Below are 27,739 nucleotides of genomic sequence, written 5' to 3'. Positions count from 1 at the left end.
GTAACGCCGCAAGCGGAAATGACGTACACTTAGTTCCGTTCTCTCCCGCCCTACTTGCCCTCTTAGGCCCCGCCTTCCCGGCAAACAGCTTTTCTCCAACTCCGAGCTTTGAAAGTCCCTGAGATGCAGAATTATGGTTTGTGAATAGGGTTAGTTCTGTTAGAGCCTCCACTTGGATTGTCACTGGCTTTGAGGCAAAGGATTTGAAAAGGAAACCAAAGCGATTGTTTACAAAGTTGGGCACAATATAAAGCCTGATCACTTCAACCAAGGACCTTAAAGATGTTGGAAAAATAAAATGAAATATTATCTATTTAATTTAATTTATTCATTTGCAAATAAGAAAACTGATCCTTCTAGCGATCTGACAGGTCTTGCTCAAGGTCAAAGAATAAGTAAGCACGGAATTCATGACTGCAGTCCAATGGCTGTTTCTAAATTTAGGCTTGGTTTAGCTGGTAAAGCCTAAACCAGTTTTTAAGGGAAAACAGATGACTTCCTAAATGAGTTTTCAAATAAATTTTATAAACACTGCATATCTAAAGCGAGTTTGATTTGCTTGAATTCTGAATATCCGACAGTGTGACAATGCTTTAGTTGGTCATAAATTACAGCAATGTAAAATAATCTTGTTCAGAACTGCCCAGTTCTATTTCCCACCTATGTTCATGCATGTAATGTAATTATTAATAATTTGTAAGGAAGATGAACTTCCAAGGGGAAAAAAAAACCCAAAGAAAAATTTTCCTGTGTAAAAACATTTGTACAGAAGAAATTCCTTGTAGGTTAATTCAGTGACTCACTGAATTTCCAGAGTTCTTTAAAGTCATTATCACAGTCATAAGCAGGTAGCGGAGCTTTAGTTCCTCTTCAAGTATTTACCTTGATACATTAATACACAGTAGTTATGAATAATAAACTGTAAAAATGTAGTCATAGAAAGAAACATTATGAGATCAGGCATGGTGGCTCATGCCTTTAATCCCAGCAATTTGGGAGGCTGAGATGGGAGGATCACTTGAGCCCAGGAGTTTAAGACCAGCCTGGTCAACATAGCAAGGCCCTATCTCTACAAAAAATAACAAAATTAGCTAGGTGTGGTGGTGAGCACCTGTAGTCCCAGCTACTCAGGAGGCTGAGGTAGGAGAATGGCTTGAGCCCTTGAGTTTGAGGCTACAGTGAACTATGATCATGCCACTGCACTCCAGCCTGGGTGACAGAGTGAGACCCTGTCTCTATAAAATAAATAAATGAATAAAATACATAAAAATACATTTAAGATATACTACCTTGTTTATATATTACTTTAAAAATAAGCTCTATATATTTTAAATGAAGTCCTTGTCTGAATTACTAAAGGAAATTTACAATAGTTACTATTTGAGTACTTATTATGTTACCTCTAACCTGATCCAGAAGAATTCAGCAATTTCTACATAATAGGCTCAAACCTTTTGTTATTGCTCTAATACATGTAAGAATCTTTCAATTCTTCAAAGAAAAAATCTTTCTTTAAATTAGCCACAAGGGATCATTGAGATTCAAAACTAAAGTGTTATGTTTGGTCATTTACATGTACCTGCTTAAATCTAGAAACAGTTTGCTAGGAAGCAGAACGCTGAAGAACTTCTGGGTGGTTTCATGAATTCCTCCTCTCTGTTCCTTGTCCACTCATTCTCTTCTTCTTTTATCATTATTACACAATATGTAGTATTATATTTATGAAATTAATATTCTTGCTTTCCAGTTAGAAGGAAAAAAATTTTCTTTATAAACCATGCAAAGACAAGAGATAAGGAAACAAAATGAATTGGTATGAGAAGAGGTGAAATATTAATATTTATAGTGCAGAGGGAGAAAGGTCATATTATATGCCATTTCTTTCCTCTGCTGCTTTGGCACTGGAACGAACTTTAACAATAGACAAGAGTGCCCCTGAATGTGAGCATGGAATCCTTTATAATTATGGAAAATATCTCATGTGGTAGAAAACCACAATGCAACACACGGACACTGAGTGTAGGCCAAAGGCACAAGTACAGCAGTGGCCTAAAGGAAGCCAGAGGGACCTCCAACCAGGCATCCACCCTCCTGGTGAGGTTTAACAGTTTGAAGAGGCTGGCGGAAGGCATTGGTATCTTTAGCTAATTCTTTGCACAGAAATCTGTCCTCCTTATCCCATGACTCTTGTTAAGCATTTTCCTGTTGCTTTCTTAAAAGAGGCTTATCAATCCACAATGCTAGTAGCAATGAATGAGTGTACAAAAATCAAGATCAGGGGCCATACTAGGTCTATGAGTTAGAATTTCTCTTATTCCCACTTTAATATACTAAATGACACAAAATTCTCTCTTTTCTATAGGACAATTTAAATTTGTTAATGAAAGAATTATGTAATAATAGCTGTGGTATCTTGGTAAATTGCTCTAAAAAATCAATCAATTAACCAATTCCTGGTTTGTAGCATTTGCCAATTTCTGGTACTGAAAATACTCTCACCATGGGCAATTTTAAGGGACCAATGTGATGTCTCTAAATGTGAAATTAGGAGCAAAATGTGAAATTAGAGCTGGTAGGAGCCAGCTCTAAGACATCACTGATTTAGGCACTTTGTTCTTAGGGAAGTTGCTATTGTAGACTCTGTGCTTGCCATTGTAGCACCCTTGCTCTTTCTATTACTGTTTGATTGGGAATGAGACAGTTATGTAAATCTAAATAGTATCTTACACTTAACACACATTCTAGAGTTTAGAGGGAACAGAAAACTTTCATTCTGGGGACAAGAACAGAATCTTCTCTCTTTTCCCTTTATAAGTCTCCATGTCACCCCAAACTCTTCCAAATCAGGATTCACTTGGTGAATTACCCCAGTTTTAAATGATAAAAGTATGGGACAGGGGACAAGCCATTTTCTTTGGAGGATTCACTTAGCTCCCACCCAGGTGGCAGGTCCCTTCTTTGTCCATTCCACAGCTGCAGTGCTAATGGTACTAGTAATGCAAGTGGTGGCAGGAGTTCCCATTACTCTTTGGAGACAGGAAAGTTGAGTGGATGGGGTGGGGTATGAAGGGGAAATAAATAGCCTTCCTGTTTCTCTAGCTGGTTCATTGCCATCTGAAGCTTGGCACTTCTTGCTGCCCACTAATTTATAATAAAGGTGTGGATACTAACCCTTGGAAGCCATAGCGGGAGGCTTATTCTCTGCCTATTTAAAATATCCTTACTACATGCCCTGTATTAAATTAGATGGAATTTGGTTAATGCATATCTTTCTTGAAAGGCTCAGATATTTGTTCCAAACATTCTGGAGTAAGAGTATAATGCTACTTCATACACTTATATCAAGCCTCATGGCTTAGGGGGTCTTCAGTTTCCAGGCCCTTGTGGGTATTGTGGCATTATAAAGAATACATCTGGTCTTTGTCTCTGATTATTGGCACAGATCTTCAAAAACCCTTAGAATTTCGAGTCATAAAAGTGCCTTTGTTATGTTACTGAGGTACTTGTCGTGGGCCCCAAGATGGCTTCCCAATGGGGGATGGTCACCAGAAGACCAAGTACATGATTTGTGGGTTGGGACTTTCAGCAGTCCACACTCCAGGGAGAGGGGAGAGGCTGGAGGTTGAGTTCAATCACACAGCCAATGATTTAATCAATCGTGCCAGTATAATGAGATACCAATAAAAACTCTGGACATCAACACTGAGTGGAGCTTTCAGGTTGGTGAACATAGTGATGTATTGGGAGGGTGACAAGTTCTGACTCCCTCAGGGGAGGGCATGGAAGCTCTGTGCTCTCTCCCAGACCTCATCCTATGTGTATCCTTGATAATAAAACTGTAATCATTAAGTATAGCACTTTCTTGAGTTTTGTGAGTTGTTCTGGTGAATCATTGAACCTGAGGTGGGGAGGGTCATGGGGAACTCCTGAATTTTTAGCCAGCTGGTCAGAAGTGTGGGTGGTCTGGGAAAACTCACTTGCAGCTGATGTCTATGATGGGTAGTTAGCACCACAAATGTGTTGAAGTACACCCAGCTGAGAGTGAAATAGGACAGGTGACTCACAAAAATATTCCTTTTTTCTAACTCTCTTCCCAGCCTCCTCTTACTTCTGGCTGTCTTGTCTCCCTCTATTATGTATGCCATCACACCCGGCCCAACTCCCCCCACTACTTCCAGGTTTTGCTATTTCTTCCTATAGAATAAAGAAACCCGTCTCTTTCCTTGTGTTTAAGAAATGTTGTAATATAAGGTATCAGCTTAAAATTAGTGGTTCCCTCTTCCACACAACTCTACAAAGAGGACTTGGCTTAGAAAAGACTTGGCTTTTCTGTCTGGAATGGGTCCACAAGAGGTTGAAATAGGGTGGGGGCAGCAGTGGTTGAGAAAGGGGAAACTGGCTCTGTACATAAGAGGGATTTTTACCCTAAGGCCTTGCTAATTTTCTCCTCAACTATTTGAAGTCCAACACACCGTACCATCACGAGGATGATTTCCCTTCCCTCCAAACAAGAACTTTGTATTTCTTCTAACTTTGGCCTTATTATGCCAGGGACCATTTGTCCTCTGCCCACTCCTCTTGTATTTTCACCATCAACAGAAAATAATGGTGTCGAGCTTAAATATTTTTTCTGTAATAGATTTCTGCCCATTAGGAATTGAGTAGTGGTGATAAAAGTTTTGGTTTATCTATTCATAAAGACATAACAATTAAAATTAGGCCAACTCAGTTATAGAGATACCAGGGCTATAGGTAGTTAAAAATTTCTTTCTCAAAAAACAAAAAGTATCTTTTCTCAAATTTCTATTTAGAAAATTTGCTTTACTTATAAAGTATATATAATGTGGCCCACGATATAAAATTCTAGACATAGGAGATTTAAAAACAGTATGATGGAAAATATAAATATCCATTTTCTTTTCCTATTTATTGTGCATTGATTGTCTTTTCCCAGACTCGCATTTTCCTTTATTTTGCTATTTGATTCATACTTATAGTAAAAACAGTTTAAATATTATAGAAAGGTATAAAGCAAAAAGTAAAAATTCCCTTCTCTCCACCTTCTCCTCAGATATTAGTGAATCTCCTTCCAAACTTTCAACCACACGGAAGCATTTTTGTTTACAAACCAGAAAGCCATGTAAAACTGACTCTTTGAAAAGGCTACGGCCAAAATGGCAAGATGGAGGATTATCTAGATTAAGGCTGCTCTCCCCTATAGAATTTCTTAACGGGTTTCACTTTATTTCTCAAGCACATCCTTTCTGTTCCACTCCCCAAAGCTGCCCGGTTTGACTCTACTTGCTTTTAACTACTAGGCCTGTTTTGGCAGCAGGTGATGTAAATGTTAAAAATGTAAGATGTTTCTAACAAAATGCCATTAGCCATCAGGACCTGAAGTTCAAGGCAGGGAAGTATGAGGGAGGCAACCTTTCTTGCCATAGTCCCAGTTTTGACAAGCCCCAAACAATATATGTACAATATATGTAAGACACAGATTCAACGGGGTATGGTCTCAGGACAGTTTGCCCTTTATTTTGTACTTACTTCTGCACTTGTGATTTTGAACAATTGATGGGTATTAGAGTTTGCCTTGGATACTTGGCTTTGATTAGACTGTTCTGAAATTTGGTTTTGCCCAGTTTAAAAAAAAATCCTGTGTTCTCATTATTCTTCAGAAAAAATAGATATGACCCCTTTAAAATGGGTACATTGTTTTCCAGATTAAGTAAATATTTCAACTAGGAGATTAAATATTTTTAAATTGGGAGTGTGGTTAGCTCTTGTTTTTAGAGCATAAAGGTAAAGATAGTGAACTGAATCTTGGATTGGTACTAAAAGGAGTGTGTAACAAACTTCCGGGCTATGAGTTCTAAGTCTTGGCCCTGTCCTAAAAGGCAGAGGAAATTTCCAAACTCTTTATCTTAGCAACAGAACCCACTGAAATAGAGTGGTGGTGTGAGGTGCTTGCCTCTGTTGTTGGCATATTAGTGGATCCAAAGATACCAGCTTCCTAAAGCTTGTTGTAGAAGTTTTCAATGTTTTGAAGGATCTCTTTCAAAGGTACAAAAGAATTAAAGTTCTTCACCTGATTACAGTTACCTTTTATCTATTTAATAGATGGATAATGAATGATGCCCATAAGATGCCTTCATCTATGTTAATAACTGTGTTATCTTGGATGGGTATACAACCCAGATAGAGTGGGAATCACTAGTTTAAGGCACAATCTCTCATTAATTTTGTCTTGGGCCTTTGCAAAATTTAGTTTAAAAGAAATGAGCATTGCTTTAAAAAATATTCCCTCCACAGTCTCCATGCCACCTTTCATAACAGAGTCATCTTCTTCTTCTTTAATTATCCTTATCAGACCTTCCAAAAGGAGGCTGCTGTTACTGAATGCCAAAAGCAGCTTATAAGAGGAGAAAGTATGCAGTTAGGGTGGGAGTAACTCTGCGCAAATATTCTCTCTTCATTATTGAAAGTAGAAGATAGAAAGTGGGCAGGGGATAGAAATAAACCAATAAGTATGATGTAAACAGTTTCACAGAGGCTGATTTCTATTTTGGCAAGCCTCTCTACCTGCTATGATCCCTCAGTTCTCTTTTCAGAGAAACTGTGATGCTGATAATAGCAGTTTTTACTCAAAAGATATTAATATCCAATGATATTTGGTAATACTTGCTCAAATATAGGATGAGCATCTCTAATACAAAAATCTAAAATCTGAAATACTCCAAAATCCGTGACACCATCACATGGGTGGCTGAGATAGTGACATCTTTCCGATAGTCTGATGTACATAAACTTTGTTTCATGCACAAAATTATTAAAAAATATTGTATAAAATTACTTTCAGGCTATATGTATAAGGTATATATGAAACATAAATGAATTTTGTGTTTAGACTTGGGTCCCATCTCTAAGATATCTCATTATGTATATGCAAATATCTCAAAATCTGAAGGAAAAAAAATCAGAAATGTAAAACACTTCTGGTCCCAAGCATTTCGGATAAGGGATACTCAACCCGTGTTGCTTTTATCCATCCACATTATATAAAGCCATCAGGAGAACTAGTCCGCTGGGTAAAGTCTTTTGTACTGTTCTTTGCAGCGTAAGGCTTTCTTTAAAGATGTAGTCGGCATTCACAGGAGTGTAAATCTGGGATGACTTAAAGCTCTTCTCTTGAAGGATTTTTCCTGTGGCACTCACAGATGGATGTGCTATCTTCTGGCTGAGGAACAAGTTCCATTCCATCACGTACTTCAGGTTTGCCGGCCTGGTGCTCGGCATATTTCTGAAATGTGTGTTTGAAGGCAAGTGAAAGATTAGTCTACACTTCATTCCATTGCCTCCTACACCTCACCCCCAGCCCCAATCATGCCATCCTTGATTGTGTATCTTCAGACTGGCTTTTTCCAGTCCTAAAATTACATTTTATCTTTAGCTACTACAGGCACTAGGGCAGTATTCCACAATCTATCAAGGAACCCCAATCTACAATTCTATGTGTAGATAGGAAGCATCTACAAAAGGGATGCCAAGCCAAATGGCCTCCCTTGAAACAAACAGCAGCTCACAGCATTTATCCTCTACTTGTTAATGAATAATTAATTTTTTTGAATACCCAAATCAGCAAACAAGATGATAAACTTCTCAAAATAAAGTTGGCAGTCTCACACATTTTTTTAGGCCTGTAGTGACATATATTTTTTAAATGGTGACAGGACTATAAAATGTTCCTCTACTTTGGCCACTGACTGAAATATTCCTCTAAATTGGATATTTCAGTTCAATGGTTCTGTGTCCACTGAGCTGTCCATGCCTGGTACTGGGCCAGGCCCAAGGAGATGATGACACGAGTAGATGAGCCTAATTAATACTTTAGGGCGAGAAACTCCTACTATTAAAATTCAAGCTAGACCAGCAGAGGGGACAGAACCAATTTAAGGGAAGAAAGGGCTGCTTCTAGTAAATGGTGTCATTTATCATTTTTATTTTCCTATGAAAATAAAAATATGGGAGGGTAGTATCCAGGCATCAGAATTTACTTTTATCTTGCCCACAGAAAAATAAGTTTAGATTAAAAACAAAAACATAATTTCCTATTTTTTTCCTTCCTGGCTAGATTTTACTGAGTAAAACACAAGGTAGTTACTCAAAGGACCAATCCTCGGATTCCTAATAAATATCTGTACTTCAGGATTAACCCTTAGGTATCAGAACTATTATAAATATTTTTCATGTGTTTGATTGTTTTATACAGCAAGCTAAATATCTGCTTTCTGCCCTATACTGTAAAAGGTACGGCTCTTAAGTGTCAAGGAGAACAAGGAGGCAACCTTTTCTACCTGTTTCTACTCAAAAATTTTAGGTAGAAAGAGATGGCCAACCTTCTTATTTTTCAGATGAGGAAAATGTTCTCTGAGATTCAAGAACACCTAAACTAGGAATTTTATAAGGCATTTAATAAGAGAGAGAACTGACAAGATGGGAGGAGCTTCTATTCTGTATTTGTGAGGGCTCCAAGAATTGTTTTTCATAATATGGAATAAAGATTTAAAAAAACACAGAGGCCACAAACGGACTTAGCATTAGTCCTGTCTCTCCCTAGGTTATCGCCTTGGCTTAGCCAGCCAGTCCACAGGCTGACTCTCTGAACACTTCTGGAAGCAAGATGCAAGGCACTCAGGCCAAGCATGTGGTCTGAGGATGCCTGGCCCAGCAGGGTGGGCACTCTGGACTGACCTGGAGTACCCTGTAATAATAGCAGTAAAGCCTGTGTGGCTGGAGAAGGTCCCTAGCAGTCAGCTGCCCTTCTTTGGCAATCTTCTTAGCTTCTTCATCATTTTCCTGAAAGGTTTAAAAGAAAACAAAACAATGAATGAAAATTACTCCTATAACCCATAAAGACAAGAGGACTGAGTGTGATATAGGACAGATGTGGGGCTGAATGTGAACAGCATGGACAGATGGAACCTATAATGGAAATATAACTGAAGAATGAGGCTATGGAAAGAGACAGCGTACTTTCCTAGACATCTCTGTGAAGGAGAAATGGTCATATGTGCTTGGCCCCTGTTGTACCATGCCAGTAAACCATCCCCTCTCCCCACAGGGCCACCACCCACATGCAGCCTCTGCTGTGACTATCTTGGCACTTTTCCAGCTACACAGGAGGTAAGCCTGGGGTTCATGATCTGTCCTGCCAGCTTAGCCCTCTCTGCTTGACAGTAGAATGAATCCATTTTTATGTTATAACATCGTTTAAAAGCTCCATGTAAATATACAGTCAAAACGTTGTGTTACAAAACGGTAGCTAGGAGAGACTATATTGTTTTTGTAATAAAAAAATTCAGTCATTAGGCTGGGTGTGGTGGCTCACTCCTGTAATCCTAGCACTCTGAGAGGCCGAGGCAAGAGGATTGCTTGAGCTCAGGAGTTCGAGACCAGCCTGAGCAAGAGCAAGACCTCGTTTCTACTAAAAATAGAAAGAAATTAGCCAAACAACTAAAAATAGAAAAAAAATTAGCCGGGCATGGTGGTGCATGCCTGTAGTCCCAGCTATTTGGGAGGCTGAGGCAGGAGGATCACTTGAGACCAGGAGTTTGAGGTTGCTGTGAGCTAGGCTGAGACCACAGCACTCTAGCCCAGGCAACAGAGTGAGACTCTGCCTCAAAAAAAAAAAAAAAAAATTCAGTCATTAGTACCCACAGGCTGGTCTTTCAGTACCAGGAATAGTCGGTCTTTCTAATTATACTTTTGGAAAACAGTTAATATTCTACCATCCTGCCCACAGGAAAGGCCATTTGCAGGTAATCGTGGCTTTTATAAAGTGTCACAAAAATGACTGCTTCAGGCACCCAGTTATTTCTATAATCATATATTACTTCTTAGAAACTTAGAATAAACTCTTATAACAGAAGGGTAAATTTTTAATGTTTTATAATAAACACATCAGCTTTGAAATACTTTTCCTTTCAAAAAAGGAATTCCTATTTTATGGGAAACTTGTGATTCTTGGGACATTGTATAGCATGCATTCATTAAGAACTTGTGTCCTTTTTCTAACTGGAGAAAAGAGTACTGTAATTGCCTTAAATGTTTTCTTACACATAAAGCACTTTAACTCTGTCTTTTCAATCAGTAATTTGCATTTCGTGTGTTCTTGTCTGTGTCTGTAAGCATGAATAGTGATTCATCTAGAAAATTTATACCCTTATATAAAACATTAGGCTTCAAAACTTCCAAAAATCCTCCAAAATGCTGATAGAGGGTATGCAAAATGATTCTGATGCTGATTCTTTAAATATTTCATGGGAACAAAAATTTCAGAAAATAACATTTTTTTTATTCCATTATGTCAAATTGCATTGTGATAGAACTTGTGTAACTAACACTGGTGAATTTGTTATTGCCTAAAGAAATGAAAATTGCAGGAAACATACCTTGGCCCATTTCACTTTCTCTAGTAAATCACTAAGATTTCTTTTAACTGGAACATAATGTTTCCAAGGCTTTAGTGCCAGGTAGAAATGTTCGTAATATGGAGAGTCCTGTTTTAGAACCAGACTGTCGCCTAGCATGAGATAGGGATATCTGTAAGCAGCCACGGTCCCATCCACATTCACTTGATACTTGTACTGCAAGATTAAAAACAAACAAACAAACAAACAAACAAAACTTTTAACAGTTATTTGCTTCACTTCGGCTTCCCTTCAACACTGTCATACTAAATCCAAAGGAATTATTTTCCACGTTTCAACTTTTGTGTTTAAAAAATATTTGTTTTTTAACTTATATTTTTTCTTTGTATTAAAATCAGAAGCAGCCTTTAGTAGATCAATTTTAAGAAATATAACAGATTTACAGGCATGATGATAAATAAATAGGGAATAAATACCTATTTCAATTATGTCTATGTAATGGGGAATATACAGATTTCTGTAACCAGATAGGAAAACTATTTTCAAAAGTTCTATATGTCTTAAAGCTGAATATTGATAACAATTTATACTTTCATTTATATATTATTTCATTTGTTCCTTATATTACATCTATGAAACAGGAAGATATTATTTCTATTTTATAGTTTCAGTATTGAGGAGACAGGAACCTGGAGAAGTTTAAGGACTTGGGCAGTGCTGGCAACACAGTAGGAACTCTGTTTGCATATCTGTTGGATTAATATATTTTGTTTTACATTTTGAAAGCACTTTTCATAGGCATTAAACCTCATTCAATAATAATAACGTGAAGCAGGTATTATTAACCTCTCTCCTCCTGTTTTTTTTTTTTTTTACAAATGAGAAAACTGGTGTTAAGAGAAATTTATAAACCTCTACTCTCTGAGTCCAAATCCCCTGTTCTTTTCATGAAATCACACTGAGATGAAGAAGATATACTCTCAGATCTGGAAATTAATTTTTTCTTAAATAATTGGTACTAAGGAATTTTCTAGCCAGTTAGGCTTCGTCACATTGCTCATGTCTCTCTCTCCTTTAAGTCTCATGATAATGTTCTGAAGGAGCTAGGCAGGCCTCACATGTGTTTAGAGACCAAGGCACTAAGAGAGGAAGGTCCCACAGCTGGTGGCAGGGGCAGGATTGGGGCAGAACTTGAATCCCAATTTCTAATTCCTATTTTATGTGTATGGAATTTATATTCTTTCTATTTATGAAAGACATTTGAGATCACTTTTTGTAAAAAATATTTATATTCCCAGTTTATTAAACATACACAAAAGTAAAACAAGAGAAATAAATACATCAAAACCTCAGGTTAAACCTTGTGCTATATTCTGAGTATTAAGTATAGTTCTGAGCTATTTGGTAGACAAAATTAACAACAAGAAAAGAAGGAAACCACAACGAGTTTTGTAATTGCCAGTGTCTGATAAGAAAGTATGAAAGTCAGATACTAACAGTTCCAATTTATACCCTTGAAAAGAGATTATTATCCCATAGCAAATGTTTAGGGGATTTGGATAAACTGTGGATTGGAGTGATCGAGCAGTTTTGAAAATTTAAGATGGGACTCTAAGAGAAAAATGGAGTAGACCAAAATTTAAATGGAATTATTTTCCATCTTCAAACAGGCAGACCTTCCATTCTAAAAACTAAGGATTTCATATGACCACAGCAAGCATGCAACTTACCCTGTAAAAGGCACTTTCATGGATGCTGATGGGAAGAGTAAACAATGTCTTTCAATGTTAACAAATTTCTGCAAACTATCTGGAGGAATATGGCTATTCCAAATAGGATGCAAGAAGAGAAGTTAATCAAATAATGAAGGAATGTTTTAATTAAATTTTCCTGTTAATAATTTAAGCGGAAATAAACACAGATCACTAAGACTCCAAAAAAAAAAAAAAAAGTGTGAAAGTGTGTAAATTTGCCTAAGCCCAAATATTTGGCAGACTTTTAATACAAGTTTATCACTTCATATCCATACAGGAAAACTCAAATGCATACCTTAAAGAAATCAAAGAAACCTGTCAACTTGGCTTTTCCAAGCTCCTTTTCTTTCTCTTGGAAAAAGAAATATCCTGTAATTCCTGCATCTAGTAGCTGTGGATTTTCTTTGGACAGCTGTACCAACTGGAGCCTCTCCTCTCGGCTATCTCTACCTCTGAAGAAAGCTTTCTCTGTTTTATTGATCCAGGAAGGCCCTAGAAGTTTGAGGCCATAAAAAAATTATGATTATGAATTTGACATTTTCATATGGCAAGCATAATCATCCTTAATCTACCACTGTCACTTAAGATGTTAAAGCTCTTTTATCAACTCATCTTCTAAAGTAGATGCTATTTCCAAAAAAATGGGATTGAGTCTCAATTTGCCAGAGATATTTTCAAGTTTAGACTTTCAAAAACAGTCCTTTTATTTGCTGTATTATTTAAAAGAATGCTCTAATTTTACCCATTTGTCTACTAGTGAGAGCTCACACAAGTGTTGGTGTTTTCTGTTATATAACACTAGGAAATATCCAAAATAATGTTGGACCACGTTCAAAGCAAAAAGAGATTCAATAACTTGGCTCACTCACCAAGGCATTAGCATCCTCCATTTTTTGTGTTTCACCATCAAACATGAACTAGGCTTTTGCTCTTAGACAGGGTGACCAGAAAAAAACTATATATCAAAGTATTACTCACAAGTCCTTAGGTTGCTCACAATTTTGAGCACATCTTTTTTGAATACAGGGAAGACTTTTTTCTAATATGCTGTTAAATGAAAATATATATGTGTAACTCAACTATATACATATATTTATATTCTATCTTTCCTGGAAGGGAAATATTCTGGAAGAATAATTTAAATCTATTTCTATTATTCTAAAGAGAGAAGTCATTGGTTAATAACTGTCAGTATTTTAAGGGATAAATCGTAAAACATAGAAATTTTGAAGGGAGTTAATTTCTTTAGTGTTTTAGCACACTTCTCAACAAATTAAATTAGAAGTAGGTCAGTTTTCATTTCAGGTTATTTTTAGATAGTAACAATATGTAACTTACAAAAAGTCTCTGGTCTTATCTACCACGTCCACCAAGCCACAATAAACAGAAATAGAGTCTATAAAGACAAGTCAGGGTTTTTTCTACTCAGGGAAATTGGTTTAATAAAAAGATGTGTTTTACCATAAATTTAAAGCTATCAAACAGGTAGAAACGAATTCAGATTTTAAAAGATCAAGAGAAGCAGAAAAGTGGGCCTGGTGGCTCACACCTGTAAACCCAGCACTTTTGGAGCCCCAAGCCAGGAGGTTTGTGTGAGGCAAGGAGTTAGAGACCAGCCTGGGCAACACTGGGAGCCCCCATCACTACAAAAAAAAAATTAGCTGGGCATGGTGGTGGTGGTGGCTGTAGTCCCGGCTACTTGGGAGGCTGAGGCAGGAAAATAGCTTGAGCCGAGGAGTTCAAGGTTGCAGTAAGCTCTGTCTGTGCCACGGCACTCTAGCCTGGGTGACAGCGTGAGACCCTGTCTCTAAAAATTAATTAATTAATTAATTAATAGAGCAGGAAAAAAAGGAGAATTCCTTATAAATTGTTGGAGGTAGGAATATCCAAATTATATTATTATCACAATACTCTTACATTTGCATAAAATTTTATATTTTTCAAAATTTTCTCTCATTTCATCCAGCAATATAAAGACATTGGAGTCAGAATTAAGCAACAACTTTACCAAATATATATTTTAATATGGTATTTACAAATGACCAACTCAAAGAAGACTCAGTGAAGGTTAAGTCTGGGCATTACTGGGTCAAACCATGTATCTTTAATTTCTGGATTAGAAGAATCCTAAACAAGTCACTTTAGCATTTAATGTGCTGTTTTGCTTTTCTCTTGGTAATAAAATAAGAAAAATGGTTTTTAAAAGATATACATTTACTCTCTCTAACTGAATATTTCCTTTACCTTTTAAACTCTAATCTTTTTCTTAGAAAATTAACCTTGATTTACCTGTATTTCCCTGAATAGAGAGAAGATCATTTGTAACACCCCTCATTGCTTCCAGTGTGGAGTGGGTGATGTCATACGTTGGAAGTATAATGTCCCTTGAATCCAGAGAGCCACACCATGAAATGATAGGTATGGGGCCAGGGGTTTCACTGACATTGCGATGCTCTAAGGGCCAATCTCCAAGGTTAATGTAAAACTCTAAGTCTGGGAGAAGGACCTACATAGACAAAAGTATAAACATCAGTGCTGGGAAGGCTTCAGTCTTTGGTACTAAATACTTCAGTTCTTTGGCTTTCTTAAATACTTCTAATAGAGCCGACCATCCGAAAACATGAAGACAGGAAAGATGAATGCGTCTCGATCATCAGGAGCATCAGAAAATCACAGGTGAGGATGGTACCTGACAAATTCACCTAACCAGGAGTCAGTTACCTCTGTCCACAGGAGGCATTTAAAATTTAGTATTACAGAAGTGGAAATGGTGTAGAGAGGTATAAATGAGAGGCGAGAACCCTCTCCACCAGCTGCCTAAGTAAGAATTTACAAAGTTAGACCCAAGCCCTTATTTTCCTTCACTATCCCCCTCTTTACCTCATCTACCTTTGTTTCTAGAATCTGCCACCCCATTTCCATCTCCATGCAATAGCTTCCTTACCAGGTGTTCTCACTCTAGCCTCTCCCTATTCTCATCTACTCTCCACATGGCCACTCAAATTTCTAAAACTAAAATTAATTCTAAAACTAAAATTTCTATAATTAATTTGGTTAATGTCACTACCAAGCTTAACAAAATCTTAAGCCTGTGGGACAAGGTCATAACTCTCTGGCTGGCATTAAAGGCCTTGCTGTCTTGCTCCAGCTTACCTGTAAACCCATCTTCCATCTGCCCACGTACCAGTGAACTTCAGGCTACTCTCTGAAAATGCCCTCCACTTTAATACGAAATTCCCTTCGCTTGGAACGTTCTACTCCTGCTTATTCAACTCCGCATTCTCCTTTCCCATCCTCCAAACCCAGTTCTAAATGACTTCCTCTATGACTTGCCCTCCTCAGGCACTTGAACCCTATTTTCCTACTTTTCTTCAGGCTTATCATGTTGTGATATAATTGTTTGTATTCACATCCCACCTTCACTTCCAAGTAACAAAAACAAGTCCCACTAGAGTGCGCTGCTCAAAGACCAGGACCAAGTCTCATTTGCCTTAGATTTCCTCCCAGCCAAGAGGCAAAGAACAAAAGGGAAGGGTGAGGGATGTGAATATTCACCCTCTTGTCTCCCTGCTATTATTTATAAACTCATTAGTAAACTCTGCATCAGAAGTTCTCACTATGGAGCAGGATTTCTCAGGTTTGCACTACTGACATTTGAGCCTGAATAATTCTTTGCTGTGGGGGGCTGTCTTGTGTTTTGTAGGAATATTTACCCCCTAGATGCTACTAGCAATGCTCACTCTACCCACTAGATGCCGGTTGTGATAACCAAAAGTCTCCAGATATTGCCAATTGTTCCCTTAGGGGCAAAATCATCCCTGGTTAAAAGCTACTGCTATGGAGCCAGCAATGCGAGGAAAAGGATACAGCAATACAAGGCAGGGTGGACCGGTGGTGGCCCAGGAAAAGAGCACTGCCTTGTATGCTCACACTGTGGGCTGGGGGGAGGGGAGAGAGGAATGCTATTTAAAATAAGAACTGATCGCAGCCACACATTTAATATACTTGGGGAATCATATATCAGCAAAGTTGGTTTTTGGTTTAGAAACCATCTTGATGGTCTTTCTCGGTGAGAAAGATAAAAACTGCCCGCCCCCATCCCTCACCCTGCATGATCAGGAACAAGAAAGACCAAATGGTAGTTTGAATTGCTCTGCTTAAGAGTAATTTAGAGTTCTGCAAATGTGGACATAGGGACTGAGTAGTGCGAGAGGGGAATGCTGTTGGGGGACATGGAGAGCCTGAAGGACAGCAGGGCCAGGCCACATTTATTTAGTAAGAGGCTAAGACCTGAAGATCAAGAATAGCCAGTGAGAGATTCCCAGCAGCAAGGATGACTGAGAGTCAGATTGGTGCAGAGATGTCTATTTTTAAATGTCAGGGTTTCTGTTTGTTTTTTAGTATGCACTATACAAAATAACCTCTCTCTGTTACACCAACATTCATCAAAATGTGCCATGTACACTATCTTCTATTAATAGATGTGCTTAGGGTAAAACAAAGAAAATGTGTTCTAAGTTCAAGTCATTTTGAGGTGAAGAGAAGAAAACAGCTACAGAAGGTGCAATCTGAATGAGAGGGGTATTCAGCAGGAACAGAGAACTTAAAGAAGTGACCTCCAGGCTGTAAACATCTGGGAATTCACAGAAACCTTGGGAGTGCCCTGTGTGCCCTATCTACCTGGGATGGGGGCTCAAGCTGTTTAATTTAAATCTTTTAGGAAACTGAGACCCACAAAGATGGAGGACGTATGAACACTTAGGTGGTAAATATCTTAGATGTACATTTCTGAGCCTGAAATCCATTTTCATCCTTTGCCATTGTAAGTATTTAAATGCTACAGCTAAATAATCACATAATATTATTTTTGGAATCAATTCATTCATTCCTCATACCTTTCTTGCCAGTGACAGCAAAATCTCATCAGAGAACATTTTGAAGTCTGTGTATTTCCCTAAAGATCTCCGGTAAATGTGGTTATTGAGAATTGTGTAATGAACAACAGCACCCCTCTCGTCCCCAAACCTTTTGGGGACTTCGTTTAGCATCTGCTGGAGATTGATGCTGGGGAAGGAAGCAAAATCTTTTGCAATCTGTGGTTCTTCGGCTGGACAAGAAAGAATTGTCTGCCAAGCCTGAGGATCCTCTTCCGGACACACACAGTATTCGTGGTACACTGGTCCTAGGGAAGATAAAACACAAACAATGCCACGCTCCATTAACAAGCACCAACACAGGGCTTGTTTCTGCTCCTGCTTCTTGGTGAATTCTAAGATTCTAAGATTATCCAGACAGAGATAATCTGCCCTAGTCAAATCAGTGATGTAGTTACATCAGAGTCCTCCTCTTCTACTTTCTGTCCCCTTCTCACACCACCCTGGATAACCTAGTAGAGCATATGCCCTCTCCCAATCTAACCTACTCTCAGTCAATTAGCTGATAAATTTATTTCTGGTGAGGTATAAATGGTTCATAAGCACACCAAAAAAACTTACCTTTTAACAAGGAAAACGAGAATGTATTAATTTTCAGGCATTATAATATAGTAGGGGTAGTGATTATTAAAGACCAGGTAGGGTCTCCTCCTCTGAGCCCCCAAAATCAGCACATCTCAAAGTGGAAATGTGTAACCCAGCAGGGTCTGGCAGGGTAATTTTAAGTGGCCATCCATAAGCATAGAACTTCTCTGAAGGCCCATTTAAAAAAGGATTTATGCAAATTTTATATCTTATTTCAAGATATACCTATATTAATTTCAATATAAAAATTATTTTAAAAATTATTTAAATTTTTTAAGGATTTCTACTTCAGACCAACGTGACTAATTGGGACTGATTTATCTTCCCACCTGAAACAACCAAAAAACACCCAGACAAAATGACAAAATATATTAAACAACAGTTTTTAAGACACTGGATATCAGGCAATAAAGGACCGTGAGTCTGAAAGATGGGAAACAAATAAGGTAAGCCCTACAATTCCTACTGTTTACTGCTTACGGGAATTTCCAGGTTGTGGTATAGGGAGGGGGGGATCTAGGCAAAGCCAGGCAGTCTCAATGAGTTGCAGAAAGAGAGCTGACGGTCCGGGGAGACCAAGGCAGCTAGAATTTGTAGGACAAAATATCTGAAAAGGGAGCATTGCACAGAGAGAGAACTCCAGAGATCTGTAGAAAGTCTCCTTTAAATATTTAGCAGCACATATGATTAGTGCATGTGTGTGAAGAAACTATCCAAGGCAGGGGAAGAACCGTCCAAAATGACCAGAGGGAACAGGACCTACCACACACAGAGGGCTGGGATTCGTGCCAGTTGGTACCAGCCGGACTGGAAAGCCTCCTAATTCACGGGGCTTGGGTAGAGTATACAGAAAGGTATTGCCTCAGTAGTGGGGAATAATTAGCCCTAAACTAAACATGGCTCTAGTCCCACCTAATAAATTGTAAAAGCAAAACTTGAAAGGATTAAACTATTTCCAAGTAACTTAACTGCATCCCAGAAAAATACTCAAGAAGATAAAAAAGCATCAAGGGTGAAAAATACACTACATAAAATGAATGACAAATTGTGGACTTTGCAGACAAAAAGATTAGTGAACTTAATGATAGCAACAGAAACTATAAAAAATGAAATAGAGAGAGAAAAATTTAAAAAATAAAGAATATCAATGAACCATGAGATAATTTCAAGCCTAATATATAGGTAATTAATATCCTTAAAGGTAAGCTGAGGTGGAACCAAAAAAAAAATATTTAAAGAAACAGAGTCCAGGCATGGTGGCTCATGCCTATAATCCTAGCACTCTGGGAGGCTGAGGCAGGAGGACTACTAGAGGTCAGGACTTCAAGACCAGCCTCAGCAAGAGTGAGACCCCTGTCTCTACTAAAAATAGAAAAAATTAGCCAGGCATGGTGGCACGCGCCTGTAGTCCCAGCTACTTGGGAGGCTGAGGCAGGAGGATCGCTTGAGCCAGGTGTTTGAGGTAGCTGTGAGCTAGGCTGATGCCACAAGACTCTAGCCTAGGCAACAGAGCGAGACCCTGTCTCAAAAAAAATTTTTTTTTGAAGAAATAATGTTCAAAATTTTTCTAACTTTGATGAGAACTATAAACCCCAAAGATCCAAGAAGCTCCATAAACCCCAAACACGAGAAACATGAAGAAAACTGCACCGAGGCGCATAATAATCAAACTGCTCAAAACAACTGATAAAGAGAAAACCTCAAAAGCAGTACAGAGAAATAAAGGTAAGTATAACGGTAGATCTATTGTTGGTAACAATGCCAGTGAGAAGACCGAGGAGCAGAATCTTTAAAGTACTGAAAGAAAAAACAACCCCATCAACTTATAATTCTATAACTAGTGAAATGTCTTTTAAAAATGAAGGTAAAATATAGATTTTTCAGCCATTCAAAAGCTGGAAGAATTTATCACGAGCATTCTCACACTAAAACATTAACAGAAATCCTTTAGGCAGAAGGCAAATGTTACTAGATAGAAATACAGAACTATACAAAGGAATGAAGAGCACCAGAAATGGTAACTACATGAATAAATACACAAGATTTTTTTTATCATTTAAATCTCTTTTAATTATTTAAATTTGCTTTCCTTTAAAATGTCCAGTTAAACTGAGCTCCAGGAGGTATGTATACAATGTTTACTCTGTTGCACATGACTTGAAGGTCATCATAACCCATTCGGAAAGACATGAGGCCCCCACATGCAGGGCTGGTTCTGGAGTATGTAATAATCACTTACCTTTCAAGATATAGGGAGACTGGGCCACATGTTCATCACCATAAAGGACCTCTATCTTCAGTCCTTCCTTGACAGTTTCATACATCCTGTATCTTATCAAAAATGTTCCATCGTTCCTGTCCAAAGGTTTAGGAACATGAATCCGGACTAACTCTTTAGGGGAAAGAGATTTGACTACTACTTTGAATGATGTTTGACCTAAAAGAAAAAGAAATATAAATAACTCTACCATGTCACAATTATTATGCTTTAACAATTATTGGATAAGCATCTATAGATATATATGTTATTTATTCCTATAGCATAGATAGTAAACAAAATCATTTCTTTTTGGAAGATCCTTGAGGCCAGGAACTATGTATGCCTCGTTCATATATTCAGACCAAGGATCAGATTCACCATTTAATTCATTAGTCGTTTGATAAAAATTTATTTTATTTATTTATTTATTTATTTTTTGAGACAGAGTCTTGCTGTGTTGCCAGGGCTAGAGTGAGTGCCGTGGCGTCAGCCTAGCTCACAGCAACCTCAAACTCCTGGGCTTAAGCGATCCTCCTGCCTCAGCCTCCCCAGTAGCTGGGACTACAGGCATGCGCCACCATGCCCGGCTAATTTTTTTTCTATATATATATATTTTAGTTGGTCAGATAATTTCTTTCTATTTTTTAGTAGAGATGGGGTCTCGCTCTTGCTGAGGCTGGTCTCGAACTCCTGACCTCGAGCAATCCACCCGCCTCGGCCTCCCAGAGTGCTAGGATTACAGGCATGAGCCACCGCGCCCGGCCGATAAAAATTTATTGAATGAACAAAAGCCATTCATTTCTAAAAAGCAAAGAAGTTAACTTTTTGCTTATTTGATCTTTTCTGCTTTGGGTAGGATTAAAGCCCAAATAGTTAAAAATCCATGAACTCTATGCATGACAGACCTCTACAGTAATCCAACTTTCTTTGTGTAAAACATACATAAGCTTTCTTTGTATACCATTTCAAGATCAAATAAACCTCGTTTCTGAGAAAATTTCCCCCTTCTTAAACTCAAAATTCAAATGATACTTCTCAGCCCATTTCCTCAAGTAGAGAGAAAATACAGCTAGTTACCAGAATCTGTGCACAAGTACACACACACACACAAACACACACATACACACACATCTTTGTACATATTAGAGTTTATCTTTCTGAGTCTGTTTCCTCAGCTTGAAATGAAATAGCGATACTGTGGGGATCTTATCCAACTTCAAAATTCTGTGGGTTTTCTGTTTTAGGTAAACAATACCTACCTAAGAAATTTTCCCTTTTCTATTAGCTGACTTACTTAGGCCTTGAAACAACACTGTTGTATTAATGTTACTGTGGCCAGGAATAAACTTTGAAACCTTTCTTCAGAGAGTGCAGTGGACATACCATTCAGATCCCCAAATCAAAGGGAAATGTTTTTATTTAATAAAAAGTGATGATTCCTCTGAAATCTATACCCCTAGCAAATAGTAAGTTGTGACCAATGTTGTCTTTCATCTCACATCTATATAATGAAATTAAGCATATTTAATATATATTTTTTGAAATTACTAAGTAAGTTTGTTTCTCCTATCCTTGGTTTCTAAATCTAGTGAGTGTAAAATTCTACTTTTTTTTTTGATCTTCAAGGGTTTTGTTTTTCTTGTGGGTCAGGAGGAATGTTTCACAGTCTCTTCAATTTAGTAATAGCAGTGCATTATCCGACACCTTGCTATTAAAAAATTAAGTACCAAACACATACATTTTAGGATCCTTGAAACAAGTGTGATAAAACTATGAAAGAAATCTTCTAACATAAATCAACTGTAATAGATAAATATGGGGGCTGCAATATAAAAGGTAGTAATATAATATGAAATTATTGGAAATGTTGCCCAATTACCTGAAATGCATAAATGAAACACATAAATTATTGCTTTGCATTATTTCCCACTTAGTTTCAGAAAGAAAATGAGGCACAGCAGACGGAAGATCAGGAGTGCAGAGTTTCAGGATTAGAAAACCATTTCCATTTCCATTGTTCCCTCTCCAAACTGGACACATACAAAAAGGTTTTCTTATCTTCTAACCAGATAGTCATCTTCTCCATAAGTTTAATATTTTAAATGAGCAGAAAAGATATAAGACAAGCATATTACTATGTGATTTTTTTGGAAAGAGCTAGATTTCCAGAAAAAAACTAGCTATAAAATGCTTCATTATTTGTAAATTGAAAGAATTAGACAAGATCACTATGTCTATAACATTTGCAAAATAATATTGATCAGGACTGAAATAGAAATAAGCCATTTTAACCTCATAAAAGAGAAAATGAGAAGAGTGAGATTTCAAATTGCTTCAAATGGAAGGAATGTGAATTCTCATTTGCCCTACGGGCTAAAATAATGGATCAAAATTGAAGCTCTGCTTGAATTTTCTAGTCAACAAATTCAAATTTCTTTAAAAGAAATAGCTACTTGGATGAGAACACAGTAACTATGTAGAAAAAAGGAGGTTGGCAGTATGAACATCTTACATCATTAGAATTAGAAATCTTGAACACATTTGATTTGGAAAGAAATCATAAACATTTTTAGAAATTCACATAGTTAGCACCTACTATGGGCCAGTCCCTGAGCCTGAGATTTTTACATGTATTTTCCATCTCATTTATTTTCTACAAGAACTTTCAGGTAAGTATTTGTCACTCCCATTTTACAGATCAAGAAACCAAGGCTCCAAGAAGTTAAATAACTAGACAAGATCACTTATGTAATGAGTAGCAGAGCCAATATATGAAGATATCATTAACTGATGAAGGTAGAGGACTGAGTAGAAAGTAAGTATATCCTTTCATCTTGATATATTCACATCCCTCTTCCACACCTTCTCTCTTTTCATCTACAGTATTTATTCAACATCTCTGCTGGGCACTGTGCTAGGTGCTGGGAATCTAACGGTATCAACAGGTTCTGCCTACATTCATAATTGAAGGAAATGCTCAATTTAAGTCAGAGGTTAGTGAAAATAGAGAAACAGTTTTTCCCCCATCCACAGTCATAGAACCCTATAATTTCTCTCCATGGACCCCATTTTGAGATCCCCTGCTCTAGATCATTGAAGTTCACAATATGTTTGTTATCTAGGTACTTGGCTATATGCAGCATAATAATGGTATTCAGATAAATGCCACACTGTTAAATGGGATTGATAAGGGAATCTTCCTAAGTCATGTACAATAGGCTACAGCTTGAGAAAATTTTTCCTCTTTTTCAATTAGTTCTTGAAGAAGGAAAGATTTCAGGACTTGCAAGCAAATGACAAGTGGCAGAAAATGTAAAAAACTGGTTTCAGAACTACAGGGCAGCTTTTTAACTGGAAGCTAGAAATTAAGTGGCCTGAAAGGAATAAAAGTAAGGTTGTCTGATAAGTTTTTGGTGACTTGGTAAAAAACTTTAGTTTTTTTCCTTATGATTTTTTTTCTTGATTATAAAAACATTATGATCATTTTGGAGGAAAAAATTTGAGGGAAAAATAAGAATATGAAAAAGAAAAAATTCCTCACTCTCTTGCTATAACCACTGATAACACTGATGAGTGTAGCTATTTATTACAAAATTGGAATGAAACCATATAATTTCTTTTCTATTTATTCCAACTTTAACCTTGTATAAGCATTATTAAACAATCTGTATAAATGTTACTTTTTAAACATTTTTAATTGTGGTAAAAAAAACAACAAAAATTTACCATCTTAGCAATTTTTAAGTATACAGTTCAGTAGTGTCATGTATATTCACCTTGTTGTGAAATAAATCTCCAGGCATTTTTCATCTTGCAAAACTGAAACTTTTTACTCATTCAGCAACCTCCCACTTACCCCCTTCCCTGGCAACCACCATTCTACTGTCTATTTCTATGAATTTGACTACTTTAGATACCTCACATAAGTGGAATCTAAGATGCTACTTTTAATGATTGTTAAATATTCTACCATAATGAATGTACCATAATTTATTTAGAAATTACTTTATGGGTGGCTATTTAGACTTGCTATAACAAATAATTATAATGCTGCAAAAATACCCTTCTATGTAAATCTTTGGCCATGCTCAGAGTATTTTCACAAGACATATACCTAGAAATCAGATTACTAAATTAAAGGGTATGACATTTTTTGTGAATTATATCTTTTTAAAGATTACATTTTCTAACTGTTGAAACTAATTTTTCTTATATTAGGGTTGTGAAGTTTAAGACTCTTGATAGTTTAGAAAATTACTTTCAGAAACCATTTACCAATTTGTGTTCCACAAGCAGATAAGAAAGCAACTGAGAGTGTCACATTGCTCCCTTAGTAGCTTTGGGTATTTTCACTTAAAAAAAGACAATCTCATGGTGGCTCACGCCTATAATCCTAGCACTCTGGGAGGCTGAGGTGGAAGGACAGCTTGAACTCAGGAGTTTGAGACCGGCCTGGAGTTTGAGACCAGCCTGAACAAAATAGGGTGACCCTGTCTCTATAAAAAATTAACTGAGTTTGGTGGTGTGTGCCTGTAGTCCCAGCTACTTGGAAGGCTGAGGCAGGAGGATGGCTTGAGCCCAGGAGTTTGAGGTTGCAGTGAGCTATGATGATGTCACTGCACTCTAGCCTGGGCAACAGTGCAAGACTCTGTCTCAAAACAAACAAACAAAACTTTGCCAATATTTTTAGATAAAAAATTGAATTTTATTTGAATTTGTATTACTTTCACTAATAGTAATATTAATGGTATTTCATTTTGGATCACGTAATTTTCTTTTTTCATAATAATTTATTAGTTTTCCATCTTCTTTTCTTTCTAAAGTTCCCCTCCATTGTAATGTTATAAAATTAATTTTAGAAAACAAAGAAAACTATAAATAAGAAAATATACCCCATAGTGAAAGACTTTCAATTTGGATTTAAGAATCTTTTCTTTGGACCCTTAGGACAATGGAAAGTCTTTCTGTAACTAAAAAAAGTAAAGTCATGGTTTGCAAGGGTAAACCATGCAGAAACACATGTAACTCCCCTTCTGTTAGGATATTTAATAGACACTGTAAACTGTTTGTGGTTTGTTTAAAAAATATGTATATGTATAATATTAATATATATATTTATATGCATACACATGGTACATACAAATTTAAGTCATGTGTCACTTGTATTTTAATTGAGAGTCTTTAATATACATCACAGGTTGGTAAACTATGGCTAATACAGCTTATTGCCTGTTTTTGTAAAGCTTGTGAGCTAAGAATGGTTTTTACATTTTAAAATGGTCAGAAAAAAAATCAAAAGAATCCTGTGATATGTGAAAAATTATATGAAATTCAAATTTCAGTGGCCATAAATAGTTTTATTTTATTTTAATTTTTGAGACAGGGTATTGCTCTGTTGCCCAAGCTAGAGTGCGATGTACACAGCTCACTACAACCTCAAACTCCTGGGCTCAAGCCATCCTCCTGCCTCAGCCTCCCAAGTAGCTAGGACTACAGGCACATGCCACCACATTTGGCTAATTTTTAAAATTTTTTGTACAGACAGAGTCTCCCTATTTTCCTCAGGCTGGTCTCAAACTCCTGGCCTCAGATGATCCTCTAGCCTTGGCCTCCCAAAGTGCTAGGATTATAGGCATGAGCCACCTCACCCAGGCCATAAATAGTTTTAATGAACACAGATAGGTCTCTTTGTTCACATACTGTCTATGGCTACAAAGGCAGAGCTTACTAAATGTAACAGAGATTATATGACCTACAAGGCCTAAATTATTTACTATCTTTAGGGAAAAAGTTTGTTGAACCCTCATAAACACTCATGAGTCCCTGTTAATAGAGTCAGATTATTTTATCCTGATGCATATAAAGCATACAAAACCAGTTGTCTAAGGATTTAGGGTCTAATTGATAGATATGTTACCAAAGTGATAATCAAAGACAACTTTAGGAGTGGTGTTCTGAGTCAAATGTAGAGCAGAAGCCACTGAGGTGGTTATAAGGCAAAAGCAGATTCTGTCACTCCTGAGCTCAAAATTCTCCAACGGCTCTCCTTCATCTGGTTCTACGATCCTTTGCTTGGCATTCAAGGCCCTTGAAGACATCTGGCTACCATCTGACTAGGCATTTTTGCTCAGCATCATTAAATTACAGTACTTATTTTCCCAAACACCGCCCTCTCTTATGCCTCTGTGCTTCTGCACATGCCAGAGCATCCACCTGCATGCCTGCCCAGCAAAACCCTCCCATCCTTCCAATCCCTGCGCCTGAAATCTTCCCGGACTCCTCCAGGCAGACTCTGGCAGTGCTGCAGTGCTCCCACTGCACTCTGTACATACTTTCATGATACCAATTACCCTGTTCAGTGATCTGTTATTTGCGTGTCTGTTTTACCAACAGACTGTAAAATCCTTAATGGACAGGCACTTTTTCATTCTTATATTACCATAGAGGTAGACAGCAAATAGATATTTGTTGAATGAATGAAATAAGTTTTTTAAAAAAAACTTAAATCTAAAACTCAATTATGTTTGGTTCCTAAATTCTCTGATTTGACCAATCTTCGCCCCCCCTCCCCAAACTTGAGGCCCACTTCCGGCAGCTTAGTGACTTTCCCGCCCCACTGGCAGGGAAGAGGCAGTGGGTTATTCTAATTGTTACTTTGTTGATAAAACAGGGTGCCAGTTGCCTGGAGCCCTAAACTTAGACATAAATTAGTGAGTCCTGACTGGCAACAACTTGAAACCAGCAGGACAAGTTGCAAGAAGTTGCAAAGGTAAGATGTGAAGGAGAACGTGGGAGGAGGACGCGGCAGAAAGGGATTCAGGACAGGATCCACCCGAGAAAACCGAATGATTTCTACTGAGTTTCACTAAACCTCGTAATCTGCCTTCAATAACTCAAAACCAAAAAGAAAACAAAAACGTAGCGTGCAAAACTGCCTCCTCCTTTCCGCCTACTGCTCGGACATTTCCTCTGCGTAGGAGTTCATAGTTTCAGACCCCGCAGGCCTAAGCCATACAATCGACGCGATTCCTGGGCTAGATGACTAATCACTAGAAGGCACTCCCTACATGCTGTAACAGTTCAGACAACTAAGTCAGAGATGGAAAGGCCATCCCCAACCTGTGACTCACACCGCATCCACAAGAACACCCTGGGCGCCATCGTTTCAGAACATCAGCCCCTGCACAATCAGTATGGAAGAGCTCTTGGAGTTCATACATTCATTCATTCAAATGCATTCATGCATTCAACAAACTTTTGTGGCTGTTCCTGTCCCCTTTGTGTCCGGGAAGGAGGAGGGAAGACCTGCCCCAATAAAGGGCAACATACGCCGGGCAAGGACGCCACGCGGGGCGCGGCGGATTCGGGGCGGCGCAGTGGCGGCGGGGACGCGCAGCGGGGAGGAGAAGGGAGGGGACCGGGTAGCGGGGCGAGGAAGGCCCGCGGCTCGACGCTACCTGGGGGCGAGCGAGTGAGGTTGCGGCCCTCGGAGTTGACCGCTTGCAGGTAGAAATAGCGGACGGGCAGAACGACGGCCGCCTGCAGCCCGGGCCCCCACACCAGGCTCCGCCGCGCGCTGACCGGCGCCCCGGGGGCCCCCGCGGCCACGAGCAGGGCGAGCTGCAGCTGCAGCAGCGCGGCCCGCGGGAGGCGGCGCATGGTCTGCCAGGCCGCCGAGGTCCAGCTCCGCAGCGGGGAGGGGCCGGGCGCGGCGCGGGCCGGGGCTGGGCCCACCCCGGGGCGGGCTCGTGCGCGGCCGGCCGGCCCGCCCCGGCT

At 38.3% G+C, this 27,739-nt stretch overlaps 1 protein-coding gene across 2 annotated transcripts; it reads right to left on the bottom strand.

Moving 5' to 3' along the window:
* Positions 1–6,955: 6,955 nt before the first annotated feature.
* On the bottom strand, positions 6,956–27,677 carry POGLUT3 (protein O-glucosyltransferase 3). Of its 2 annotated transcripts, XM_045556656.1 has the most exons (8): positions 27,421–27,677; positions 19,943–20,140; positions 17,080–17,366; positions 14,474–14,690; positions 12,480–12,676; positions 10,452–10,646; positions 8,752–8,856; positions 6,956–7,300 (listed from the first exon to the last, which is right to left on the bottom strand). In XM_045556656.1, exons 1-8 carry the CDS (start codon positions 27,620–27,622, stop codon positions 7,175–7,177), a joined length of 1,527 nt encoding a protein of 508 aa, XP_045412612.1. In that variant the 5' UTR covers positions 27,623–27,677; the 3' UTR covers positions 6,956–7,174. The 2 variants fall into 2 exon arrangements, with proteins under 2 accessions (XP_045412612.1, XP_045412613.1); XM_045556657.1 differs by lacking the exons at positions 12,480–12,676; positions 14,474–14,690 and having other exon boundaries at positions 27,421–27,628.
* Positions 27,678–27,739: the final 62 nt, after the last annotated feature.

Source organism: Lemur catta, chromosome 7 (assembly GCF_020740605.2).
Source record: "Lemur catta isolate mLemCat1 chromosome 7, mLemCat1.pri, whole genome shotgun sequence".
Lineage (NCBI taxonomy): Eukaryota > Metazoa > Chordata > Mammalia > Primates > Lemuridae > Lemur > Lemur catta.
Note: the sequence above shows the minus strand (reverse complement) of the source record. Positions and strands in the feature narration are given on the sequence as shown.

Coding starts and splice junctions, on each gene's coding strand:
- POGLUT3 (XM_045556656.1), bottom strand. CDS start 27,622: ATGCGCCGCCTCCCGCGGGCCGCGCTGCTGCAGCTGCAGCTCGCCCTG. Junction 10,647..12,479: donor GTTTCTTTGATTTCTTTAAG/GTATGCATTTGA, acceptor TTAATCTTGCAG/TACAAGTATCAAGTGAATGT. Junction 8,857..10,451: donor AGAAAGTGAAATGGGCCAAG/GTATGTTTCCTG, acceptor TAAACCTTTCAG/GAAAATGATGAAGAAGCTAA.